This window comes from Melospiza melodia, chromosome 3 (genome assembly GCF_035770615.1).
Source record: "Melospiza melodia melodia isolate bMelMel2 chromosome 3, bMelMel2.pri, whole genome shotgun sequence".
NCBI classification, from domain to species: domain Eukaryota; kingdom Metazoa; phylum Chordata; class Aves; order Passeriformes; family Passerellidae; genus Melospiza; species Melospiza melodia.
In genome coordinates this window covers 59,758,669-59,780,537 of record NC_086196.1, presented here as the reverse complement: position 1 = coordinate 59,780,537, position 21,869 = coordinate 59,758,669, and the positions used below count along the sequence as shown (strand labels likewise).

Here is a 21,869-nt window from a genome sequence, read left to right as displayed (position 1 = left end):
CCCAGCACCAACCACAATACACTTAAAAGAAACAAAAGAAAACAGCGAGAAGGACCACCCCGCGGAGAAGACGCTGGGCAGGAGAACACACTCCTCCCCTCCTGTCCCCACGGCTCTGCCCCTCGGGCGCCGGGGCGGGCAGGACGTGCCCCGAAATGGCGGCAGCGGCAGCGCCGCCCCCCCCGCCGGCGGAAGCGGCGTGACGGCAGCGCCGGCCGCGGCAAGATGGCGGCGCCCAGCCTGCTGCGCGGGGGGCTGCGGCGGATCTTCTCCGGGCTCCTGGGGAGCGGCTGGGCCGCGCCGCCGGCCCGCGCCCTCCGCCAGGGTGAGTCCGCAGGCGGCTCTGCACGGCCCCGCGCCCCGTTGCCTCGCCGCTGTCCTTGAGAGATGGTTGCGGTCACTGTAATTTGCCCTCTCCTCCCGCCCCCTCCCAAATGCTACTTCGTTCAGGCTGCATGGGTCTCATTGTGGCTTCCCGTCTCTTTTTTCTTTTGCAGTCGTGGAGGTGACTGAAGGCAACACGACAACAGTAAGTCCCTGCACCCCTTTTCCTTGGTAGCTGCCTCTGCCGTGGCTTCTCCCTCCTTCAGCCATGTGTGTGTCCGTGCCCTACCTAGCAAGTAAAGGAGAAACGGGGACGTTTTTCTGCTTGAAAGAGCTCTCAGGGTGTGAATGCAGAGCCAGGGTAGGAATTTGCTGCGAGTGCAAGTTAGCAGTGGAGGGTTTGGCTGCTGAAGGACAGGATTGTCACCTGTTGCTGGTGACAGGTACCTCCAGTCAGAGCCCTCATGAGCGTCAAACCCCTCGCTGCGGCCCGGGTAAAGTCGGAATCCCTGACCAGAGGCATCCAGGGTCTAAAACACTGGAGGCCATTCTTCAGACGGTTCTGTTCCTAAACTGGTGCCATTTGGCATCGTCTTGAGTGTGGACAGGCACTAGGGAAGATTGCCATTGGCTTTGTCACTTCATCCTGTGCTGGCAGTGGGATGAGGCATTGCAGGATGTGTCTGTACCCCTACATGCCACACGCATCTCATGCCTTTGATCTGTGTTGTGTTTGTTAACCTCAGCGTGTGCCATACTGGCTTCAGGTGATACATCTCATAACACACTTGGTAAAAAAAAAAATAGTGTGAAAGGGGTGTTTTCAAAGGAAGACCTTAAATATGGAAGGAAAACTGCTCCTGAAAATGAAACAGAAGTTCTGAAGTAACTGATAAACAAGACCATCTCCTTAGCTACAGTTTAAGGAAGGAAGGAAAAGATTAAAGCAGTAGAATTAGAACTTTGCGTATTTAGCACCATCTAATGTGTTATACTTTTATCAAGAGAACTGTCATTTTTTAGAAGCACAGAAATTACTGAAGGGGAAAGGGATTGCATTATTCTGCTCACTTTGCATATGGCAGTAGCACTATATGCCTTGGCTGGAGAGAGATAACACAGGTTTTTTATTTTATATTTTATATACATATATACATGTGCATATATAAATATATATATATAAGATGAGAGTGAAGAAGGAATCTGGAAATAGCTAGAAGAGAGTGCACTTAAATGTTAATCTGTATATATATAAATAATAGGAGGGGGATGGACTCCCCTAAACCTGCTTGTTCATGCCTTTGAAACTCTTAAATATTTTTGTCAAAAATATATTTTGTTGAAAGTTTTGTTGTATTTGTGCTAGCAGACATTGTCATGTCTGAAACCTGCATGGAGCAGAAAACTTGCTCTATTTGATACTACGTATCTAAAATATATGGCAGTTAGCAAGATGTCCTAAGACTGTTGACAAAAAATAAGTTTAAGGGGTAGCAGTAGGTACGATGGAAGGCATCTATTTCTTGCCTTCAAGTGCAAAATTACTAATCTTTGCCCAGAAACCTGAAGAGAAGAGCTTGCAAGTGTGACCTGAGGTTGTTTTAACCAAAACAACAGGGGAGTATGCACACCAACAAAACACACTCGGTGGATTGCTGTATTTTGCACTCAATCAGTTTCAAAGGGGATGTAAATTATATTCTTAAAAGTCCAAAACATTAACTGAGGCTTGAAGTAGGAAAAAGTAAGCATTACATTAGCAGAGCCCTTTATGAAAATAACTCTTCCTGGAGATCTGGATATATTTGCTGTGTAATATCCTAGCATCAGTCTGGAATCCGTCCATATTTTCTCTTCATTTGGGTGCAATTTGAGATAGCTCTTGTTTCCATTTGTAAGTCCTCAAAAAAGAAAAAAAAAGACAAGTGCACATGCAGATAGACTTTGCATTTGTAAAACATCTATAAATAGGAAACAAATTTGTCAAGTTCTTCCTTTACACACCTTGTACATCTCTTTGCATTTTACTTGTGAGAAAATTTCAGTATTAGATGCCAGCACTTTATAGTGATGTACAAAATATAATTTTATAATCTTGTAAAAGAATTGTTCAGAGAATTAAATGGGATAAAATATTGGTATTATAAAATAAATCTACAAGCCCCACAGACATTTCCTCACTATCCTTTCTTAAATTTAAATTTTGCTCAGAGTTTTCCCTGCTGGTGATTTATAGTCCAGCAAGCTCCTATATGTTTTCAGCTATAATATGCATCTGCTATTCTGTGACATTCTCATATTTCCAGAAGAAAAGTTCTTTTAAAGCTTTTGGCTAAAGGGCCTCTACACTTTCAAGGCATGGTGGTTCAAGAGTACTGCAATAAGTGGAATTCAGGTGAATATGAGACCTCACACTGAGGTGAACTAGTTTACATTTAGAAAAACATACACAAGAATTTGCTGAAGGGTTTTTTATGCGCTTTGAATTTGTCCTTCTCCCCATAGTCTGTGGCATAAGCATTCCAAAGGACTTGTTGTATCTCTATAAAAGTGAGTTAAATGATGCAGGTGCTGTTCCCCTTACATCCTCACAGGACTGGTCAGCTTACTGTGGACTCAATGAACAGTATTCCTTGAGTCACAGGTGCAGGTAGAGCTGTAAGCTGTGCCTGATCATTGCATGCTTTGAATTGTTTCCTAGATTGAAGGGAGAATTATAGAGGATGCTGAAGCACCACCTCCTCCAAACCCCTCTGGCCAGTGTCCCATCTGTCGCTGGAACCTGAAGCATAAGTACGATTATGTGGTAAGTTTAATGGAGGAATTCCTCCAACCCTCATTGCTGGACGAGTATTGCTCTCAGATCTACACACCTGCCCCTCTCGAGTTTTCCTGGGTGTAGTAAAGATACTTGACTCCAGCTCTGCTTCTCTTGGCTGCCCCAAGAGCCTCCTACACAGTAATTGCATGCCTTGGCTGATGGTTTTCCTGGGGAAAAGGATGAGCTTGTATCAAATAGGAGATTTGGAATTACTCACATGGCCATCTGATCTGACATGCCATAGCTCTTCTGTGCCCAGCTGTCTTTCACCATTGCACTTCCCAGAGAATCAAACTGGAATGTAGCATTTAGTCAGTGGATACAGGCCAAGCTCCAGAGAGGCCAGAAGATTTGACCAGGTCATTTATATGACTTCAAGCACTACGATTTCTCATTTGTCATGGTTCACTAAGTTAGTAACTGTTTCATACAGCTTCTAAAACTCCTTTTGAGTGTGAAGGAGCATACATTTTTACTTACATTGCAAGAAAAAAACCCAGGTTTCATTCAAGCATTTTGCAGGAAATGCTAATGAGAAGTTTATTAACTAAGAAGGGGATAACTAACACTAAACCTAGAATATGGGAAGGAAATCCTGTAGTGCTATAAACCAAAAGCACAACAGTCATGAATGCTTCAGAATAAGAAGCATGATATAGCAGATGCAGAATGTAACTTTACAAGAGGTCACTCAGACACAAGTTTACAAAAGGACTAAATTACCTCCTTGCATGCTCAAAACCCAAAACTGGAATTAGAAAAGAGGAAAAACAGACAGGAACATGCTGTAACTAACATAAGGCAACAGAAAACTCAGAATAAGCTAATGTCAATAGGATTAGAGAGGGGGATACAAATAAATTGGAGAAAAAGAAATGTTTGTGAGAAAGTCCGTTATTGAGAGGAGAAGGGGACTGAAAGCCACTTTGGTTGCAAAATGACTGTGCTGCTTGTGTGTAGTCCTAGTGCACACATGCAAAGGAAAAATTATGTTTTACTATCTGTATATTGATGGAAATTTGCAAATGTAAAACAACAGGGAAAAACAAATATAGAAATAACTTAAGCTTTGAATTAGGTACAGACCAGCAGGCCTGGATTGCATGTTGCTTCACGGTCTTGAAGGAATTAGCTAGCAAATACATTACTTCACTCACAGGATTTTTTTAAAGCATAAAAAATAATTCTGGGGAATCACCAAATGGTTTGAAAACTGCAAGTGACATCCTAAGCAGATAAGAGTGGAGGGACAATGATGCTGATGATTGCTGATTGGTAAATAAAACATTGCAAATTCGAAATAAAAGGTGTCAACTAGGAGTAAAAGCAAATAACCTGTCGGATAGGACTATTTAAGACTCATGAATTATGAAGAATATGAATACAGCAATAGTACCAGACAAAATTGCAATTTTGCAATTACTCTAGTCAGGTGAAACAACAGATGTGAGGTGTAAATGAAATACGTTTAGTATCTTTCCAAGCCTGTGTTGCAGAAATGGAGACATTTAGAATCTGATGTTGTCGGTGATTCTTACTCAGGCTGGGTACAATATTAAACAGTGAAATAAGTTGGGGGCATGGGAGTATTTAGTGTTTCCTGGCTTGGTTTCTCAACAACATGGGAAACCTGGATATACAGTGAATTTGCAGATCATAATAAATGAGGTGAAATGACAAATACCATTTTGTAAAGTACTACAAAACCGGATGATGTCTGTTTTGTGTGGCCCGTGTTCGAATGCGGAGATTCCTTACAATTCTTTTTCATGGTTACTGAATTGTGTAGTGATCAAAACCAACTTGTTGCTTACTCTGGAAAATACTTTTTTAAGGTTCATATCATTTTATGTGACTTATAAATGCAAGACATAAACAGCATCATTAAACTCAGTAATTCTAGAGATTTACAGAAAGCTTTCCATGAGTCACACATTTACAACCATTGAGAAACTATAAACTGATGCTCAGGGATGAAATAAGTTATGGCAGCGGATTACATCTTGGAAACACATATGTAGACTTACATAGATTCAGTTCCTGCTGCCATGTGTGGTAGAAGACTCCAGTGAGTATCTGGAGAGATAATGCCATCAAGAACCAAAGATGTTTTAGACAATGTGATTCTGTAGAGTCTGAGTTCCAGGATTAGAAATTGGTCACAACAGACAGTGTGAAACACGAGTTTTACATGTGTTTGTAGGGTGAACTAAATTATGAGTTTTCTTCCACACTTCACTTTGATTCTTAGATCCTGATTTCTACTGTGTATTAAGGAGGCAAGAGAAAACAAAATGTGAAGAGAGATTCTGCAGCCAATCTTGAGCATCATTACTAAGATAATTTCTTATCTAAGAAATTGTGGTGCTGGGAGGCGATCTATGAATGTAGATTCATCTCAGCTGTCATATAGATTTTGAATGCATGTGCATCTAGTGTGTATATATCCAGTGTTCTTTCTGGACAAAGAGCTAAAGAGAGCACTGTGAAGTGGTATTTTGAAATTGTAGACATTTCTTACCTGATATTTAGAAGCATCCCTCTGTGGGGCTGATTAGAACTAGGAGAAATTTGAGTTCTGGGGTAGACCACTTCTCACTTGTCCCTTATGTTTTTGAATGCTTTGTACTAGTTGCATATTTTCAGGATTTTCAAATGTTAAAATCTCCCTTTTCTGCACTAAAGTACTCTCTGCTATTTTATTCTCTGCTGCAGCTGTGGTGAGCAGCAGAATCTTGAGATGCTTTAGTGAAGTGCAGGCATTTAACTCTGTGGGCAATTAAACAGTGGGACATTTTTCTCAATGATGGTTAATTGTCCTAAGTATCTGTAAATTGAGAGCAGCTATTTTTGTTAAAGATATAACCTAATTCATACAGCATAACCTATAAGATGAGCTTGGTGAGAGATTGGAATAGATGGTGGTTCCTTTGAGATTGATAAGCTGAGATCAGTCTGTTGCACAGAAAGGAAAGTGTGAGCTTTTTTGCTTGGGACGCTTGTAATTGGACTGAATGAGGCACTATGAAAAGGGAAGTGTTGAATTAGCCCCTGAGGGAGTTGAGTAATATGACCTCACAGGACTTTCCTTTTGTCCTGTGCAGCTAGCACAGTCTAAAGTAGTGGCATAATGAGTTACTCTGGCTGTCAGAGAACTGGGGCACCAGTGTCTCCAGAGTCATTAATCAATTGAACAGGCATTGTGAGCCCTAGCAGGTCATGATTCCAACCTGCCTCAGCTGGGGTGTAGAGGGCTGCAGTTGTCTTTCCTAGTTCAATCCTGATCCTCTGGTGTGGCTCAGGATAACAGAGCTTAATATATAAATTCCCACAGTTTGTGGTCTGCATGTGTCTGTCTGTCCAGTGAAACTGAGATCTCAGTTGATTTTTTTTTCATATCCATCAGAGATAAAAAAAATTATTTTGGTCATTGTACAAATGCAACTGGATTGAAACCTGCAATTTTACAAAATGTGTGGAGAATGGCGTACAGCTCCCAGGAATAAGGGAGAGAGGAAAAACTAGATTCTTGTATAACTGGAAATAATGACTGACAGACTTGTCTGATACAGCCCAGTAGTAATTTGGCTGCACAGATAGAACTGTTCTTGCAGTAAATAAAAGTTTTAATGAATCACGTGTCAGTCAAGGATCCTGCTTTTCCAAGTGTCTGCAGACATTAAAATGCAGGTGCCTCTGCATTTTGGTTACCATCTATTCACAAGAATGTGTGGTATATAGTGCTCCATCTAGCAAGTTTGTCCAGCCCTTTTAGAAGTGGAGGCTAAACTTGTTTTTCATTTTCCCCCCTTATCCACTTCAAACATCATTAGTTTGAGTAGGCAGTAAATATGTCATCTTGCTTTGGCAACATTTAGGGGAAATCGAACTGCAGGCTTTGCCTATTAGCCCTAGATTAATTCAGTCCAAGTTGTTTTCATCAAATGCTGCAGATTACAGGGGTGGGAATCTGGATCCAGCCTCATGGGAGCTGTCCAGTGATTAAAGCAAATCAGTGGTTACAGGCTTGGCTGTCCACTAGCACAAAATATGAATTTCATGGAACATGACGGCACCATGAGAACTTGCCAGACATATTTTTTAATTTGACCACTCCATGTACTTGTTCACTTCCCTCCACAGCTGCCCCATGAAGTTGGCTGTACCTGTCTGCTTTGTCCCAGTGGTAAGATACATCTGTGTTAATATTCTGGGAGAGGCACCTGGCCTGTTAACTGTGGGGAATCTTCAGAAAAGGACAAACCTTTGGTCAAGAGTGCAGCATTTTGAGCCAAGCAGCGTGACTGTGATTTGGAGCTGTAGCAGCTGGGACATGACTGATGATTTCAGTCGAGAAATGACTGCCACACCAGGGTGTTGGTCAGTTGGTGACACTGTTGGTCAGAGATGATAACAGAGAACAGATTCTCTTGATTTTTTTTTTTTTCCCATAGGGAGAAAAAAAATATCTCCATTTGCTTCCCACCACCCCCTTTGCATGGAAACACTTGATAACAAGCCTGTGACTCCATGAGGTGTGGTGGTAATATGAGAAATCACTTGGACCACACACGCACCCTTCAAAAGAGTGTGTGGCCTACTTAGGCTTTCATGGCTGCAAAGACTGAAACTGCCTCAAATTTGCCATCAGCTTTCTTCCTCTTCTCCACAGAGTACTGCAGCAGGCTAGTAGCATGGTCTTGCAAGTTTTTCTCTTTCTAGGTACTTAGAGCTGAACAGTCCTTTTTCACTTAGGGAAGTGTTATGTGCTAAATGGCGGATTGAGCTGTTGGTGATTTGAAGATCCAGACAGCTAAAAAAGAGGAAAAAGGGGGATAGAGTCGTGCTCTGGTTTCCTGAATCCAATCCAGTGTATTTCAGGAGTGGTCAAAAGTCAATGTTCTTGGACATTTTGGTTGGCCTCCATCCAGTTTCTATTAGTGCAGCTGGCACCATCTGGTGCCTGGTTACTGTTCTCCCTGGCAGGGCCATGTTTAGCTGGGCTGAGGGATACTCTGCTTCTCTTTAACCATGGATGGCCTCCCAGGAGCCCTCTGCTAGTTGCTCAGCTGGCTTTTCTCCTTTGGATGCAGCATAGTTCTGTAGGGTGCCTGGTCAGTAATTTTGTGTCAGTGAGATATTAAGGTCAGTGGGCCCACATGACATGGCATGTTTTCAAAGGAGCTGGATCTGAGAATCAGTCTGAATGTGTTCACTGTAGACAAGTGGATGCAGAAAGCAGGAACCATGGGAAGAGGGAAGCTGCATGTCATGATATTAGTGAGGATGGTATTGATTGGGGGTGGGAAGGACAAAAACAAACCACAGAACCCCCAGACAAATAAAAACCCTCAACATTTTGTCTATAACACTTGTAACCAGCATTTTATCCCAGGTGACTTGAATGCATTTTTAAAAACAGTAGGAAGGAGGAGCCTGAGAACTACAGGTCTATCAACCTCATCTCTGTGCCTAGGAAGATCACAGAACATCCCCCTAGAAGCTGTGCTAAGGCACATGGATGACAGGGAAGAAGATTTGATACAGCCAACAAGGCTTCACCAAGGGCAGGTCCTGCCTGACCAACCCAGTGGCCTTCAGCAATGGAGTGACTCTATCAGTGGGCAAGGGAAAGGCTTTAGATATCATTTATCTGGACTTCTGTAAAGACTTTGATGTGGTCCCCAATATTTTTCTTTCTAAATGGAGGGGAGATAGACTCAATGGCTGAACTGTTAGATGCATAAGGCATTGGTTGGATAGTCACATCCAGAGAGTAGTGGTCAACTGCTCAGGTCTGATAGACATCAGTGACAAGTGGTGTGACTCAGGGGTCCTTACTGGGACCAGTTCTATTTAGTACCTTCATTAATGACATAGACAAAGGGATTGAGTGCACCTTTGTGAGGTTTGCAGATGTCACAACTGAGGGATGGGATGCCATCTAGAGGAACCTGGACAAGTTCAAGTGGGCCTGTGGGAATTTCATGCGGTTTAACAAGAGCATGTGCAAAATGCTGCACCTGGGTCAGTGCAGCCCTCACTATGAAGACAGGCAGGGAATGAACAGATGGAGAGCAGCCCTGGGAAGGACTTGAGGCTGCTGATGGAGGAGAGGCTGAACATGACCCAGCAATGTGCACTCACAGGCTAGAAACACACTTCTGTCCTGAGCTGCATCAAACAAAGAGTGCCCATCAGGGCAAGGGAGGGGGTTAACTCAATGATTGTTAAGGTCTCTTGCAACCCAAACCATTCTATGATTCTATGACAGCATCTGTCAGAATCCATCATTACCAGAAGGGCGTCCTAAATTCCAGCAGCCCCCTTGACAGCTGAGCAGGTCTTGTGCAGTGGGCTGGGTGAATAATTCCTGGTTACCTAGATTTCTGAATACTCACTTTATATTCACTCGTGATTGTTTGCTTTTGCAAGGCCAGTATATGAAGGTAAGAATGCTCCAGGGAGCTCTTTGTAGAACAGCAAGGGTGGGGGGTTAGGAGCAGGTCTGTGAATCTGTGAACTGGCAGTCAGGATCACCCAACATGAAAAGCAACAAGTACTCTTTGTTCTTGCCTGTTGCCCTGGCTGAGGGGTGCAAAGTTCTGCCATGCCCCGTTTGAACTCACTCTGTCAGGATGCTCGTTTGCTGGCTGCTCCCCTCAGCCTGCAGGCAGCCTCTGCATGGTCCTGCTGCCTCCACTAGGAACATACTTAGAACAGCCATGGAGAAGTAAACTCTCAACAAGTCTGTTGAAGGGGAAATAACAAGTGGGAAGTCTCTGGAGTCCATTTGTGCCAACTTATGCTGATGTCAGGATGTCAAGAATGCCTGCTTATATTAGCCTGAGGGGTATCTTTGAATACCCACTTGCGGGGTATCTAGCTCTGGTGTGGAAATGGAGAGCATGGATCTGAATCCTGGGCTGTTGTACTGTGTACAGTTAATGGGACACTTGTGCAATAGCTGTTGCTGCTGTGTTTAAAAATTCGTCATTCCAGCCCTGTGATACTATCTGATCCTAGAGATCCCTTTAAATTGTTTTTATTAAAAGGGCTGCTTTACATTTCTAGGGTTTTTAATTGTAAAGGTCGACAGCAGTGTAGTCTAAATTGTTCTTGAATCACAGACGAGCCCTCAGCATGCTTCAAGTGCTCCTTTCGTGCACCATGACTGTCACAGCCCCACCTAATGCACGCACAGTTGAAGGACTGACTGCAGCAATTTATCCTATTAGTCCTTTCTCATCAGCACATATTCTTTTCTTACATAAAGCTTCCTCATACAACATCTTGGACTATTTCCCTGATCTCCACCCCTCTGGAGAGACCTGAGGGAAGCTCCACTATGGGAAACTAGATAAAAGTCTGAAGAGGAGATAGCAGAGAACAATCCTGCTCTGAGGGAACAAGAAGGGAGTCAGAGGTGATCTAACATATCTGTGAACTTTAGGACAGCAGCTGTGATGGCATTTCAAGTTGTGTAAACAATATGCATCTGTAGGTCTTGTGCAACTCTTAGTACCTAGGACACATTATCTTAGCAAGAATCTTGGAGCAAGTAGAGAAACAGTGAAGGAGCAGGGATTGCAGCTGACATCATGTGTTTACACTAGTGAAGTCAGGGGAAGACTCAAACCATCTGAGTGACCTTACTAAGCTAAACTGGCAGGCAGTGACAGCAAGCAAAAGCCACTTGTTGCCAAGCTGCAGACAAAATGCGTAGGGAGGAATCATTGTTTGTTTTACATTGTTTTGAGTTCTGTACACAACACAAGGCTCAGCACAACACCTGCATCACAGCAGTGAAGGTAGCTGGAGAACTGATGGTTTTGCCCTTCTCTCTCCCTCAGGATGTCTTGCTGCTGAGTCAGTTTATCCGTTCAGATGGCGGGATGCTGCCACGAAGGATCACAGGCCTCTGCTTGGAGGAGCACAAGAAGGTTGCTGTGTGTGTGCAGATGGCTCACCGTGCAGGTACACAACCCCTGACTGTAGGGTACCTACTGGACCCTTTGAGAGGGGTCTCCTGCCCAGTTGGTATAGCTCAGTGAGATGTCATTGTCCAGTCACCCAGCAAACTTGTTATGGTCCAAGTGCTGGGACAGGGTGATGGAACAGAGACTACTTGTTCTGCTCTCTCTGTGTCCTGACTCTTGCCTTGACAGAAGACATTTATCCCTGTAGATGAGACAAATGTTGCAGAAAGATCTAGGAAATGGCTCAGTCTCCAGTAACTAATGATTAAACACCTGCTTCTGAAATTACTTGATTTACCTAAGCTTGACCTACCCCATTAGTAACGTGCAGCTCTGCCATCTGCCATGTGATGACTTTTTTACTTTTCCCAGGTTGACACAGTCAAGAGTATTGTGCTGATCTTTGTGCCTGGTACCTGAGTTGTATCCAAGTTAAATGGACTGAGAATTTTAATAGTCAGATTTTCCATCCTGGAGATGGAATCTGACGGGACACCAGTGGCCCGTGTCCTCTCTAAAAGCCTCTGTGATAAGCCCAAGTGACAGTGTCTTTAGTGTATATTTCCTCCCTATACCCAGCACAACTTCTCGGCTTCTCTGGCTAGGGTGCAGGGTCAGCAGTGACTGAAGATAAACTACCCTTTCTAATGTACTTAAGCTTTTGTTGTGCTGTTGCCTGGCTTATGAGGTGTGACTTCTGAATGCAGTAGAAGCAAAGAGACACTGCAAAATATTCTCACATCTTTTTCTGTTTCAGGTTTGTTGCCAAACCATAGGCCTCCACTTCCTGAAGGGCATGTTCCCAAGAAACCCAAGCTGAACAGGTGAATAGTCTTGTCTTTCCACATTTCTCTTATTCAGGAATAAATTGGAAGGGGAAAAGCAGCTCCTTACAACTGGGTGAGAAATGCCTCAGGCAGCAGGGTTCATCAAGTGTACTCAGGATTTTGGAGAAGATCTGTCACAGTATTTTCTTGGCAGTCTTTTAAGGACAAGTCATATCTCATATAAACCATTTATTCACACAAGATTAAAACTGCCACACATGTTGGAGTCTGCCTGCCCTTCCTCAGCTGTGCTCACCTCCTCATCACTAACAATCAGTAAGGCAGTCACAGGAGGATGCCACAGATGGAGTCACAGCAGTGCAGAGTAGCTGAGGTTGGAAGAGGGAGGCCTCTGAAGATTGTCTAGTCCAAGCTCCCTGCTTAAGCCAAGTCACCTAGAGCAGCTTACTGAGAATTATGTCCAGCCAGGTTTTGAGTACATCCAAGGATAGACCTTCCCCAGATTCTTCTGAGGGCAGCTTGTTCCAGAGAACCAGCCTCATGCAAGGTAGTGTTTCTTACATTCAGACAGAATTTCTTTTTTAATTTGTGCCCAATGCCTCTTGTCCTGTCACTGAGCACCAGTGACGAGGGAGAGCCCTCCCTCTCTTCTTTACACCGTCCCTTCAGGTACTTGGAAACATTGGTAAGACCTCACTGAACCTTCTTCTCTGCAGGCTGAGCAGTCCCTTCTCTCCTAGCCTGTTTAGCCCCCAACAGCAGGAGGGTGCCCAGGCAGTGATAGCAGCAGTGAGGAGGGCAGGCTGAGCAGCCAGCAGGGGCCCATCACAGGCCTGTTCCCTTCTGCCCCATTCTGGTTTCCTCCAGTCAGCGATTTGCCCTCTGCCCGCTCTTCCCCCTCCCCAGCCTGAATGGCCCCTGGCCTTTGGTGGGCAAAGGGAAAGCCTGCAGCCGCCTCCTGCTCCGTGCTGGGCGCTTGGAGGTGCTAATCCCCTGTTTATAACCTCACACTTTGTTTCCATGGGGATGTCAGAGCTGTGTACGAACCTCGCATTAGCAAACCGTGGGGTTACCAGAGGCCATGGGGCTGTCGCTGGGAGAGCTTAGACTGCAAGGCTGGAGACTCCTGCATTTCAGGTCTGACTCTACAGTGGAGATTTGAGAGAGGCTCCTGGAAATGCTGGCAGGCTGCATAATGTGTATCAGTGAGGGTCAAATTAGAGGACTCTACATTTGATGCAGCCCTGTAGCCATCAGATACTTCAACTGTAATAACTTCTTCCTTGTGTCTTACAAGTCTTGAGTATTCTTTAGTAGCTCTGTCTTATCTGGCAGCTGTGGGGTGGAGCATATTATCTTGTTAGCATTCACATTGCAACCCTGAGTAGCAGGTTGAGACTGGAAATGGTAAATGCAGTATCTTGCTGAAATCACACCAGGACTCCAAATCTGATGCCCTGACTCTTACAAATTGTTCTATAGACCTTTAGTAAGAACAAAGAATGAATACCTCCGGATACATTCTGCATGCAAGTAGGTGTGCTACACCTCTAAATTAATTCAATTAGAGATTACTGCATTGCTAGCCCCTCCCTACACTACCTTTGTTTTTCTCTTCCCAAAGAGGGAATGTAGCAGGCCCAGTGGAAGCAGTTTAGAAAAAGAGAGCAGAGCTGTTTGCTGACAATATGGAGTAGCATTGAAGTAGGCAGACCTTGGGGTCTGAGTGGAGATAAGAGAATAAGATCAAAAAATGGGATTGAAAGTTTTGATGGTGGGGCTGACACTATACAAATGCGTCCCAAGAATAAGGATAAAGTGCATGAGTACTTCAGGAGTTCTGTTCTCCTGGTCCCTCATGATACTGTCTTATCAGCCTGTTGGAAGGGGAAAGCTCTGTGTTTTGGAGCCTTGCAAAATCTTGGCCATTCTGTAAGGATTTCGACCATGTGAACCCCCACCTGTACTTCCCTCGTTGCTCTCTAGAGCAGGAGCTGGCATGGCATAAGGCAGGAGTTACAAATTGCTTCCTTCCTCTAGCCTGAAGTGCACCCACATGCTGAATGACTGAAGTCATTTAGCTGGTACTTATTTTGGGAATGAAGCCAGAGCTCTTATCAGAAGTTTCCCACATAAATGACTTGTCCAAGCTTACCTTGTCTTTGCCTCTGTACTTGTTTCCAAAGCTTCCTGTGAGTCTGCAGTAACTTGGGAAGCACTCAATCTGTGGTGCTGCTAAATGCAAGTGAACTGACAGGGGAGAAAGGGGGCAAAAGTGGGCTTGAACTCTGGAGTCAAACAAGCTGCCTTGTTCAATGCCATCAGAACATGTCTGCATCATCCTTTAACCATGTAACATCAGGGCTGTTCAACTGGCTTGGCTTGTTCCTTCATTGTGTTTATGTCCACTGGATTTTTAAGTGCCAAGAAGACATCAAGAGGATCTAAAGAGAGCCCATTATAGGAGGCAGTGCATTACACAGTTAAGTGATGTGTTTTCCAAATCTTTGAGCTTCATCTCTTTTTGAGATCACTGTATTGGCTGTTCTAGCCATCTTTACCACTCTGCTTAGATGAGAGGTAGCAGTGCCTTTCTGCACTGCTGCTATGGCCCTGGGAATGTCAACAGGGAGAAACTGAGATGCCTCATAATATGTTTGTTATTAGTTTGTTAAAGCTTTTCCAAGACAAGCACAGGTAATGTAAGTAATCTGTTGTCTGTCTCTTTACTCTGAATGGAGAAAGTTTTCACTTTTGTAAAGGAAGGGCTTCTGAGAAGTCACTGTCTACTCCAGATGTTACCTCACACACTTCTGTGGGAATTTGTGTCTGGGAGCTGCCTGCCATCTTACACTGAGGTGAAGAATGTTTTGCTTATGGTAGAGCTCTTGACATACTATACCATCAATGGCTAGAATGACAGAACTAAAGCCTAAGATAGCCTTAGGGACTGATTCCACTCACACCACCTGAGATTGAAGGAGATTCATCACTTCAGTGTCAGTTGGGACTCAGAACCCAGTGCCTCTGCCATGATACAGAGCATTGAACTACTGCATGTAGACTAGGAGCAGCAACTCTGGCCTGGCTGAAGTCTGGCAGATTATTTCATTTGGATGAGCCATCTCTTGGATTTTTTTTCTTGTTTGGCAGAGTTCTGGTTGGTGCTCCCTGTGGCCAGGCTTCTTCCAAGGCTGTGTCATTATTTTTGAGAGCAGCTTCATTTGTTGCCAAAAGAGGGACAAATGAGCCTGATGAAAAACTGATGTGTCCCTTAGACAGTGTGTGCATTGTCTAAGGCCAGCTACACAGGAGGAACTCTATGGCTCCTGGGCAAATGTACTAAGGAAGTATATAAAGAATTGAGGAGCTGCATTAATGTATACTTTTGAAAGCACTAAAAAAAAAGTTGTTCCTCAGTTATATTTTTACTGCAGTTGTGGCTGTCTTGGCCAGAATGTGTGGCCCATGTCACAGTCACCCTGATTAAAGTGAGCCTACTTCAAATCCAAAGAGTCTGGCATGCACTGGCTAGCACCTAGCTGGGATTAAAAGGTATCATGCCTCCATATGGAGCTATCAGCAAACTGCCTTGTTTTAACAAGGGTCAGGGGTGCTGACATGCCATTGATTTAGTGTTGTGAAGTGTGGATTTATCATGCAGAGCCCCTCTGCCTCTCAAGAAGGTGCTCTTCTGATGCTTATTCAGTGATGTTTTCCAAAAAGCAGAATTCCTGCTCTGTTTTCTGAACTGGTTGTACTATCTCAATTGTACGAACTTTGGACATTCCCTTCTACATGCCCCAGATTTCTCTGCAAAGCGATAAGGATTTCCCTGCTTTGCATTGGGTCATTTGGCAGCTGGCTTCCTCTACCCACTCCATCTCCTTATCCTGTTTCCACTACTGGAATTCAAGAGGAGCAGAATGCTTTGAGAATATCTGACCTGCAAATCCTGCCTTGTACTTGGTTATATAGCTGTCTAGCATAGTATGGAACATTCATCCATGATGTAATGTAACACAAAGGAGGAGATTGGGAACTGCAGAAGAAGGCAGAAGATGAAAGTGAAATGCTAAGCTTTGTGGTCAGCTAAGCTGAGGGTGGTAGGAAATATATAAGAGCATCTTGTGGTCAGAATTCAACTGGGGAGCATTCCCAATCTCCCTCTTCTAGCCTCTGCAGTTGGAACACTGTCCAGGTGAGACTTGCCATGATATTTCTCATTTCTTGGACTTCAGTTCTTTGCCTTTTTGCTTTCTGCCTGATTCATTTTTGACAGTGATAGCTCATGAATGTTACCACTTAACTGCTTTACTAGCTATGCTGCTTTTGAAGAATTGGCCGTGGGAGTAACTCACATCATCCATGAACTCTTGAGTCTCATGTCCTCACCTTCTCTTATGTATCATTTGTCTGCAGAAGTTGGACATTGAAAACAAATGAAGTTTACCCTGTCAATGCAGAATTACTCCCTACAGTTAATTTTCCTCATGTTTGGCCCAGTCTGGGGCTTTCGCTCTTTCCAGGGGATCATTTCACAAGCAAATTTGTCATGCAGCCAAGGATTGTTCCCTCATCCTCAGCCTGTATTCTCCCTTTCAAAACTTCCTGCTGTTATTTCTGCATTTGTTCATGCTCCAGCCTGGCATGTTCCAGTTAAGTGCTGCAGCAACAAAATATTTTCACTAGCCTGTGAGGCTGAGTTCTAAGCGATTTCACCAGCATTGTGTAGGGTGACAGACTGTTCTCATACTCCAGAGTAATGTATGTGCAGGCCACCACACACCAGAACCATTTGGGAAACAGTCAAGCTCAGCTGTAGGTCAAACGTCTTCCTTTCAGTAATGGAAACCTGAATAGCTCAGCAGTTTTCTTTTCAGCATGGAAGTTTTTGCATGGAAAATGTGGACTAACAGTCTATCCAGAACAGTCCCTGAATTCAAGCCAGCATCTAGATGCTCTTTTAATATGAATGTAGCACTCATGTTCTTCTGGCAAGTCCAGAGTATTGGTTAAAACACAACACTGTGTTGTGAAGTTGTTCCCTATCCAAAAGGACGAGGGCATATCACAGGTTCCCTGACTCTGGGGTCTGTCAGCAAGAGGTGCTGTTAGATTATGGAGTACTTGATTTTGACTGCTCAGCTGCCTCTCCATTTCCAGCATCCTACTGGAAGAGCATAACTTGGCACAGATAGTATCTTAGTCAATCCCGCCTGCATCACCTGAACTGGAGGAGTTGTTCTGTGTTAAGCAAGAGGCAGGCTCCCTACAAATTCCTCATGAATTACAAAGTTCTCAGGCTCTGTGGACACCTCTTGTCCCTGGGAGCAGAATCTGGTTTCCCTGCTATCAGCATTTCACTCCAGCAGCATGTGGTTCCTCTCATCTGCATGGGAACTGTGTTGTGCATAGCATGTGTACTCAAAAGCAAAGAGCCAGAGGGGCTGCAGGTGAGCAAAGCCAAGAGGTGTCATGGGAAGGGATGTGGCAGGGAGGAGGCAGTCTCGCCAGCACTTTGATCGAGTGCTTCCTGCAGTCTGTAGCCCTCTGCCTTCTGCTCTTAATCCAAACAAAAGCCATATTGAAAAAATTCAGTGAGGGTTCAGAAGTTCAGGCTTGAATTGTACCAACATGGCCTTTGCTTGAGCTGTGTATGTGGTTTTCCCATTTCCCTTACCCTGCACATGAAAGCCTTGTGCCTACTCCTAGGTCTGAAGTGGCAGCTTCCTAGTGGGAAGGCCTGTCCACTGAATAGAATCCATGAAAACAGACTTCCACATGCTACAGAGATTTTAGGCTATTACAAAGACTGCAGGTGAATTAACCACAGTTGTTTCCATCCTGATTATATCTTGCCATTTCCCATCAGGGAAATCCCACCAGAGTTCCTATCACAGTTTTTTTGCATAAATTTGTGCACTTGGAGTCCAGGAATTCTTGTTCTTGCTCAGAACCCTGTCTTAGTCAAGGGGGCAAGCAGAGCCCTGAGGTGAGTCACAATTCCCAAGACTGGCAGTTACGTCCCCTTTGCCTAGAGTGGGAGCTGTGCACACTGAAGTGACAGGTGAGGACACTGTGGACCAGCCTCATTTGGCATCCACCTGAAGAGTCTTTCCTGAGAACCTTCAGCTACTTGAGAAAATTCAAACACTCTGCCAGTGTGTGTTTGTAGGTGATCATAAAAACTCCCCAAGACAAACCTTATTAGATACAAAGAAAAGTAGGGGCACTTGGTGAGTAAAGGGTGTGCCCTACCTTACATGGATGGCACAGTTTGCAGGGAAGTCGTGTGTGCTGAGCTTTGAAGCATTCCTCTGTGAGTTTTGTGGATTGTTTTTACTCACAGAAAAAAAAAACCAAATCTGTGAAATAGTAGGAAACGGAGTTAGTCAAAGAGGAGAAGGAACTTTGTAGGCTGACTGCTCCCAGGCATCAGGCTTTTGCACTGCTGAATCAAGGTAAAAAAAAAAAAAAAAAAAAAAAAAAGAAAAAGAAAAAGAGGCAGCAAACAAAATAGGACAAGTTTGAGTTTGGGACAAAGCAAGTATTAAAAGCCCTAAAAGCAAATGTGCTCCAGGAAGGGAAAGCGTCCAAATGTCTGTTTCAGCTAACAATGAAAAGCCCCAGCCTGCAGTCCCCAAAGGAAGCCAAAAGCCTGGACCAGAGGGCTGGATTAGACCTGCTCAAAAGAGAAATAACAAAAGCTTTAAAATCAGGCCATTACTAAATCCTCCTTCCTATGCAGAATTGGGGTGTGCACTTCCAGCCCCCACACAGAAACAGAGGGATTTCTTAAAAAGCCACTGTCTGTCTAAACCTTCATGCAGCATTGATGTGTATCACACATTCACTACTCTCCCAGTGAGGTCATTTATTATCACAGGAGCACTTTCCCGTAATCGTGTGGACACGTGACCAGAAATTGCACTTGGCACACTGATGCATTAAAACAATTTGGGATTTTTCCCTCCTTTTCTGTAAGTGTAGTCTTGCAATAGCAAAATTTGTGCTACAGCACCCCCCTTGCAGCAAGGGGAATATGAAAAGGAAGACCTAGCCCATGTGCTCATCTAATAGCTCTACAGCTTCTCCTAAAGAAGCTGTCTTGCCATGGTCCTTTGCCACATTCCAAACTAGGGACTGTGTTTGGTCTCTCTGAACTCCCCTTGCATGTGAAATTAGAGACAGGAAAGTCTCTCCCACTTCCTGTCCCAATGCTGTTATGTAAGGGATTCCACTAATGCACTAGCATAGCATTACAGGTCAGAAGGGAGGAGTTTAATGCACATATAGGAAAACAAGTGGCTGGATCTTGCTATGTGTCGTCACCCAGACCCCTCCTGCTGGTGCTTCTAGGTGTTTTAACTGTCATGAAGTCCTCAAAGCAAAGCATTTTGAAAGTGCCTTGATTTCAGAGGCAGAAAGCTCCACATGTGAATAATTTTCCAGTTTGTGCTATTAGGGAGAACTGAGGAACAAAAGTGCTAAATGGACTGCTGTTCTGCAGTCTGTGGCTGCCTGGCATAGCAGGCTTTCTTTGTAGCTCTCAGGAATGTGCCAAATGCCTTCAAACAAATGTCTCTGTCCAAAGTTCTTAATATCTCAAATTTGCACGATGCAAATAAAAGGTAACAAAGCTTTTTGTGGAGAGGATGAGTGATTGAGGTTACATTAAGACCATGGGATTACTCAACAGAGGCGTGCAAACATCGCTGGACAAAGTTTATCAGTCTGTTCCAAATTCTAATTTGTTGGAGCATTGTTTGTGCAGATTATGCTAAGGTTTTACTTTGGATCTTCATTGTCTGAAAAGACTCCTCTTTCTCTAAGGACCTCTATTCCCCTCTCTACTGGTAGCAAAAGATTTAAAGCCTAACAAAACTCCAGGCCACCCAGCCACAGGGTAAGATTTCCAGTAACTGATTCTGGATCTGAAATCCCCTGCCTGTTTGCAAAGCCAAGTCTAAAACTTCAAATGGTAAAAAGCAGAGGATATTTGCCAGACTCTGCTCTTCACAGAGATTTGTAGTTGTGATGATAATTCCATTTTAATACCTCTTACACTGTGGGTGCTGACTTCCTGCACTAGCAAGCTCTTATAGCATTGTACAGAGAACACTAGAGCAAATATGGAGATATAAAAATACAAGACTAGGCCAGAAACCCATTGCATGCAGAAGTAATAGCTAATTATCCCCCCAAAGTAAATGTATTCGTTTTTAGATGCTTTCTCACAGAATTTAGCCTTTGTAATTAGTTTACCTTATTGAGACCAGCTGTTGAAATAACACTTCCCCTAGAGGCTGGACGCATTCAGTCTTGGACTTAGTTGCAATGAAGGGATTTGGCACTCCTGTTTAGCTGCAGGTGGACAACTTGCCAGCAGCCTGGAGACTACACCTGATTTGTTTTGTGAAAATGGAAGCAAGCAGGTGCCAGTAGGTTCAGTGGAGAGATGAGCTTAGAAATTCCAAAACAAACAAAAATTCCTTTCCCGCGGTCCCTTCTGAATTGAGGGAGCTCTGCTCATGGTTATTCCTTTTATAAAGATGCATGTTAGGGAGGCAAAGGCTATAGTGCCTTGCTTCTGCTTCAGCTGGAACATTTTCTCAGTGATCAGTCTCAAACTGAAATGTGTTTGTGTTGTTTTGACAGGTACCTGACCCGCTGGCCCGTCAGATCTGCAAAGCCCATTTGGAAGAGGGGCCCTAAGTGGTGCAAAAAGCCCTATCCAGTTGGACACCCTTTGCTGAAGGATAATATCAAATATACACAAAAGCCTCTCTGTTTAAACCACTAGTGGCCAGAACTAGCATAGTCAGTAAGCACATGTTGTCCACTGTTCTGCTGGGTTTTTTTTCAAGTTTGTTAATATCTCCAATTTTCTTATTCCAAAATTGTCTTTAGTACTCTATATTGTGTACAGCTGTAATCTTTTCCTCTGGGAGAATACAAGAGCCATCAAAGCAAAGTTCAGTGTGCAGGATGATTTGATAAAAGCAAGGGTCAAAGACTTTTACCTCAAAGCCAGAAAGCATCTGTAGGCTTTTGTTTCTTTATGTTCCACAAATAGCTTTGGAAAAGGATGTTCCCTTCTCTTCCCAGCAGTGACTGGTGTTTCCCCATTAAGGTGTGTTTCAAGTCAGATTTGCCTCATTTGGGCTTTTGTACCTGTGGCACAGATGGAAGAAAAATTTCTCTGCAGCACTGTATTTTCTCAGCAGTAACAGAAATTGTTACTGACTACTGAAATTAAATTTTTTTTAATTATCATCTGTTCTATCCATAATTTTCAGCAGAACACCTGTGGCAGTGGCAAAGAGGTGTGCATTTTACTTGTCCCCTTAAGAATTCCTGGCTTGTTCTTCACTCCTGAATCTGGCAAATACACAGTGTTGACATCCTTGATGACCGCCTGGTTTTTTCTCCCCGGCAAATAAATTTTTCATAAATCTTCCATATCAGTGATATGGTTGCTTCCTGGGATAGTTTGGAACTGATTATCCATCTTGTAACTAAAAGGTGGCACCATTTCTCTCCCTTTGTAGTACACATACAGATCTTCCACCTATTCACCATTGCTAATTATGGGCCTGGTATGAAAGGCTCATTAAATTTATCATGGTCATTATTGCTTTGGTTCCATTTCTTTGGTATTTATCTGGGGGCTACAAATCAATACAAAATTTTTATGTACTACTATGCCAATTAACCTTGTATTGCTTTTATTGGAATCATCTGCTAATACCATCAGCATGGACAGGAACAAAAGGTAAGGATAAACCTGTATTATCCAGGAAATCAAATTAGATTTAAATGGTTCTTTTTAGCCTTATTTTGTGAAATAAAAGCCCTAGATTCAGCCCCCTTGAGCTGGCCAAGACCTTTTGCTTTGGGAGACAGAGCCAAGACTTCATTAACCATACTGAGATAAAATCTCTGGCTGACTGG

At 43.7% G+C, this 21,869-nt stretch overlaps 1 protein-coding gene across 1 annotated transcript; it reads left to right on the top strand.

Moving 5' to 3' along the window:
- The first annotated feature begins 220 nt into the window (after positions 1 to 220).
- On the top strand, positions 221 to 21,549 carry MRPS18A (mitochondrial ribosomal protein S18A). Its single transcript, XM_063151948.1, has 6 exons — positions 221 to 325; positions 498 to 529; positions 3,026 to 3,130; positions 10,999 to 11,122; positions 11,882 to 11,948; positions 20,574 to 21,549. The coding sequence occupies exons 1-6, from the start codon at positions 226 to 228 to the stop codon at positions 20,716 to 20,718; spliced, it is 573 nt and encodes a 190-aa protein (XP_063008018.1). The 5' UTR covers positions 221 to 225; the 3' UTR covers positions 20,719 to 21,549.
- Positions 21,550 to 21,869: the final 320 nt, after the last annotated feature.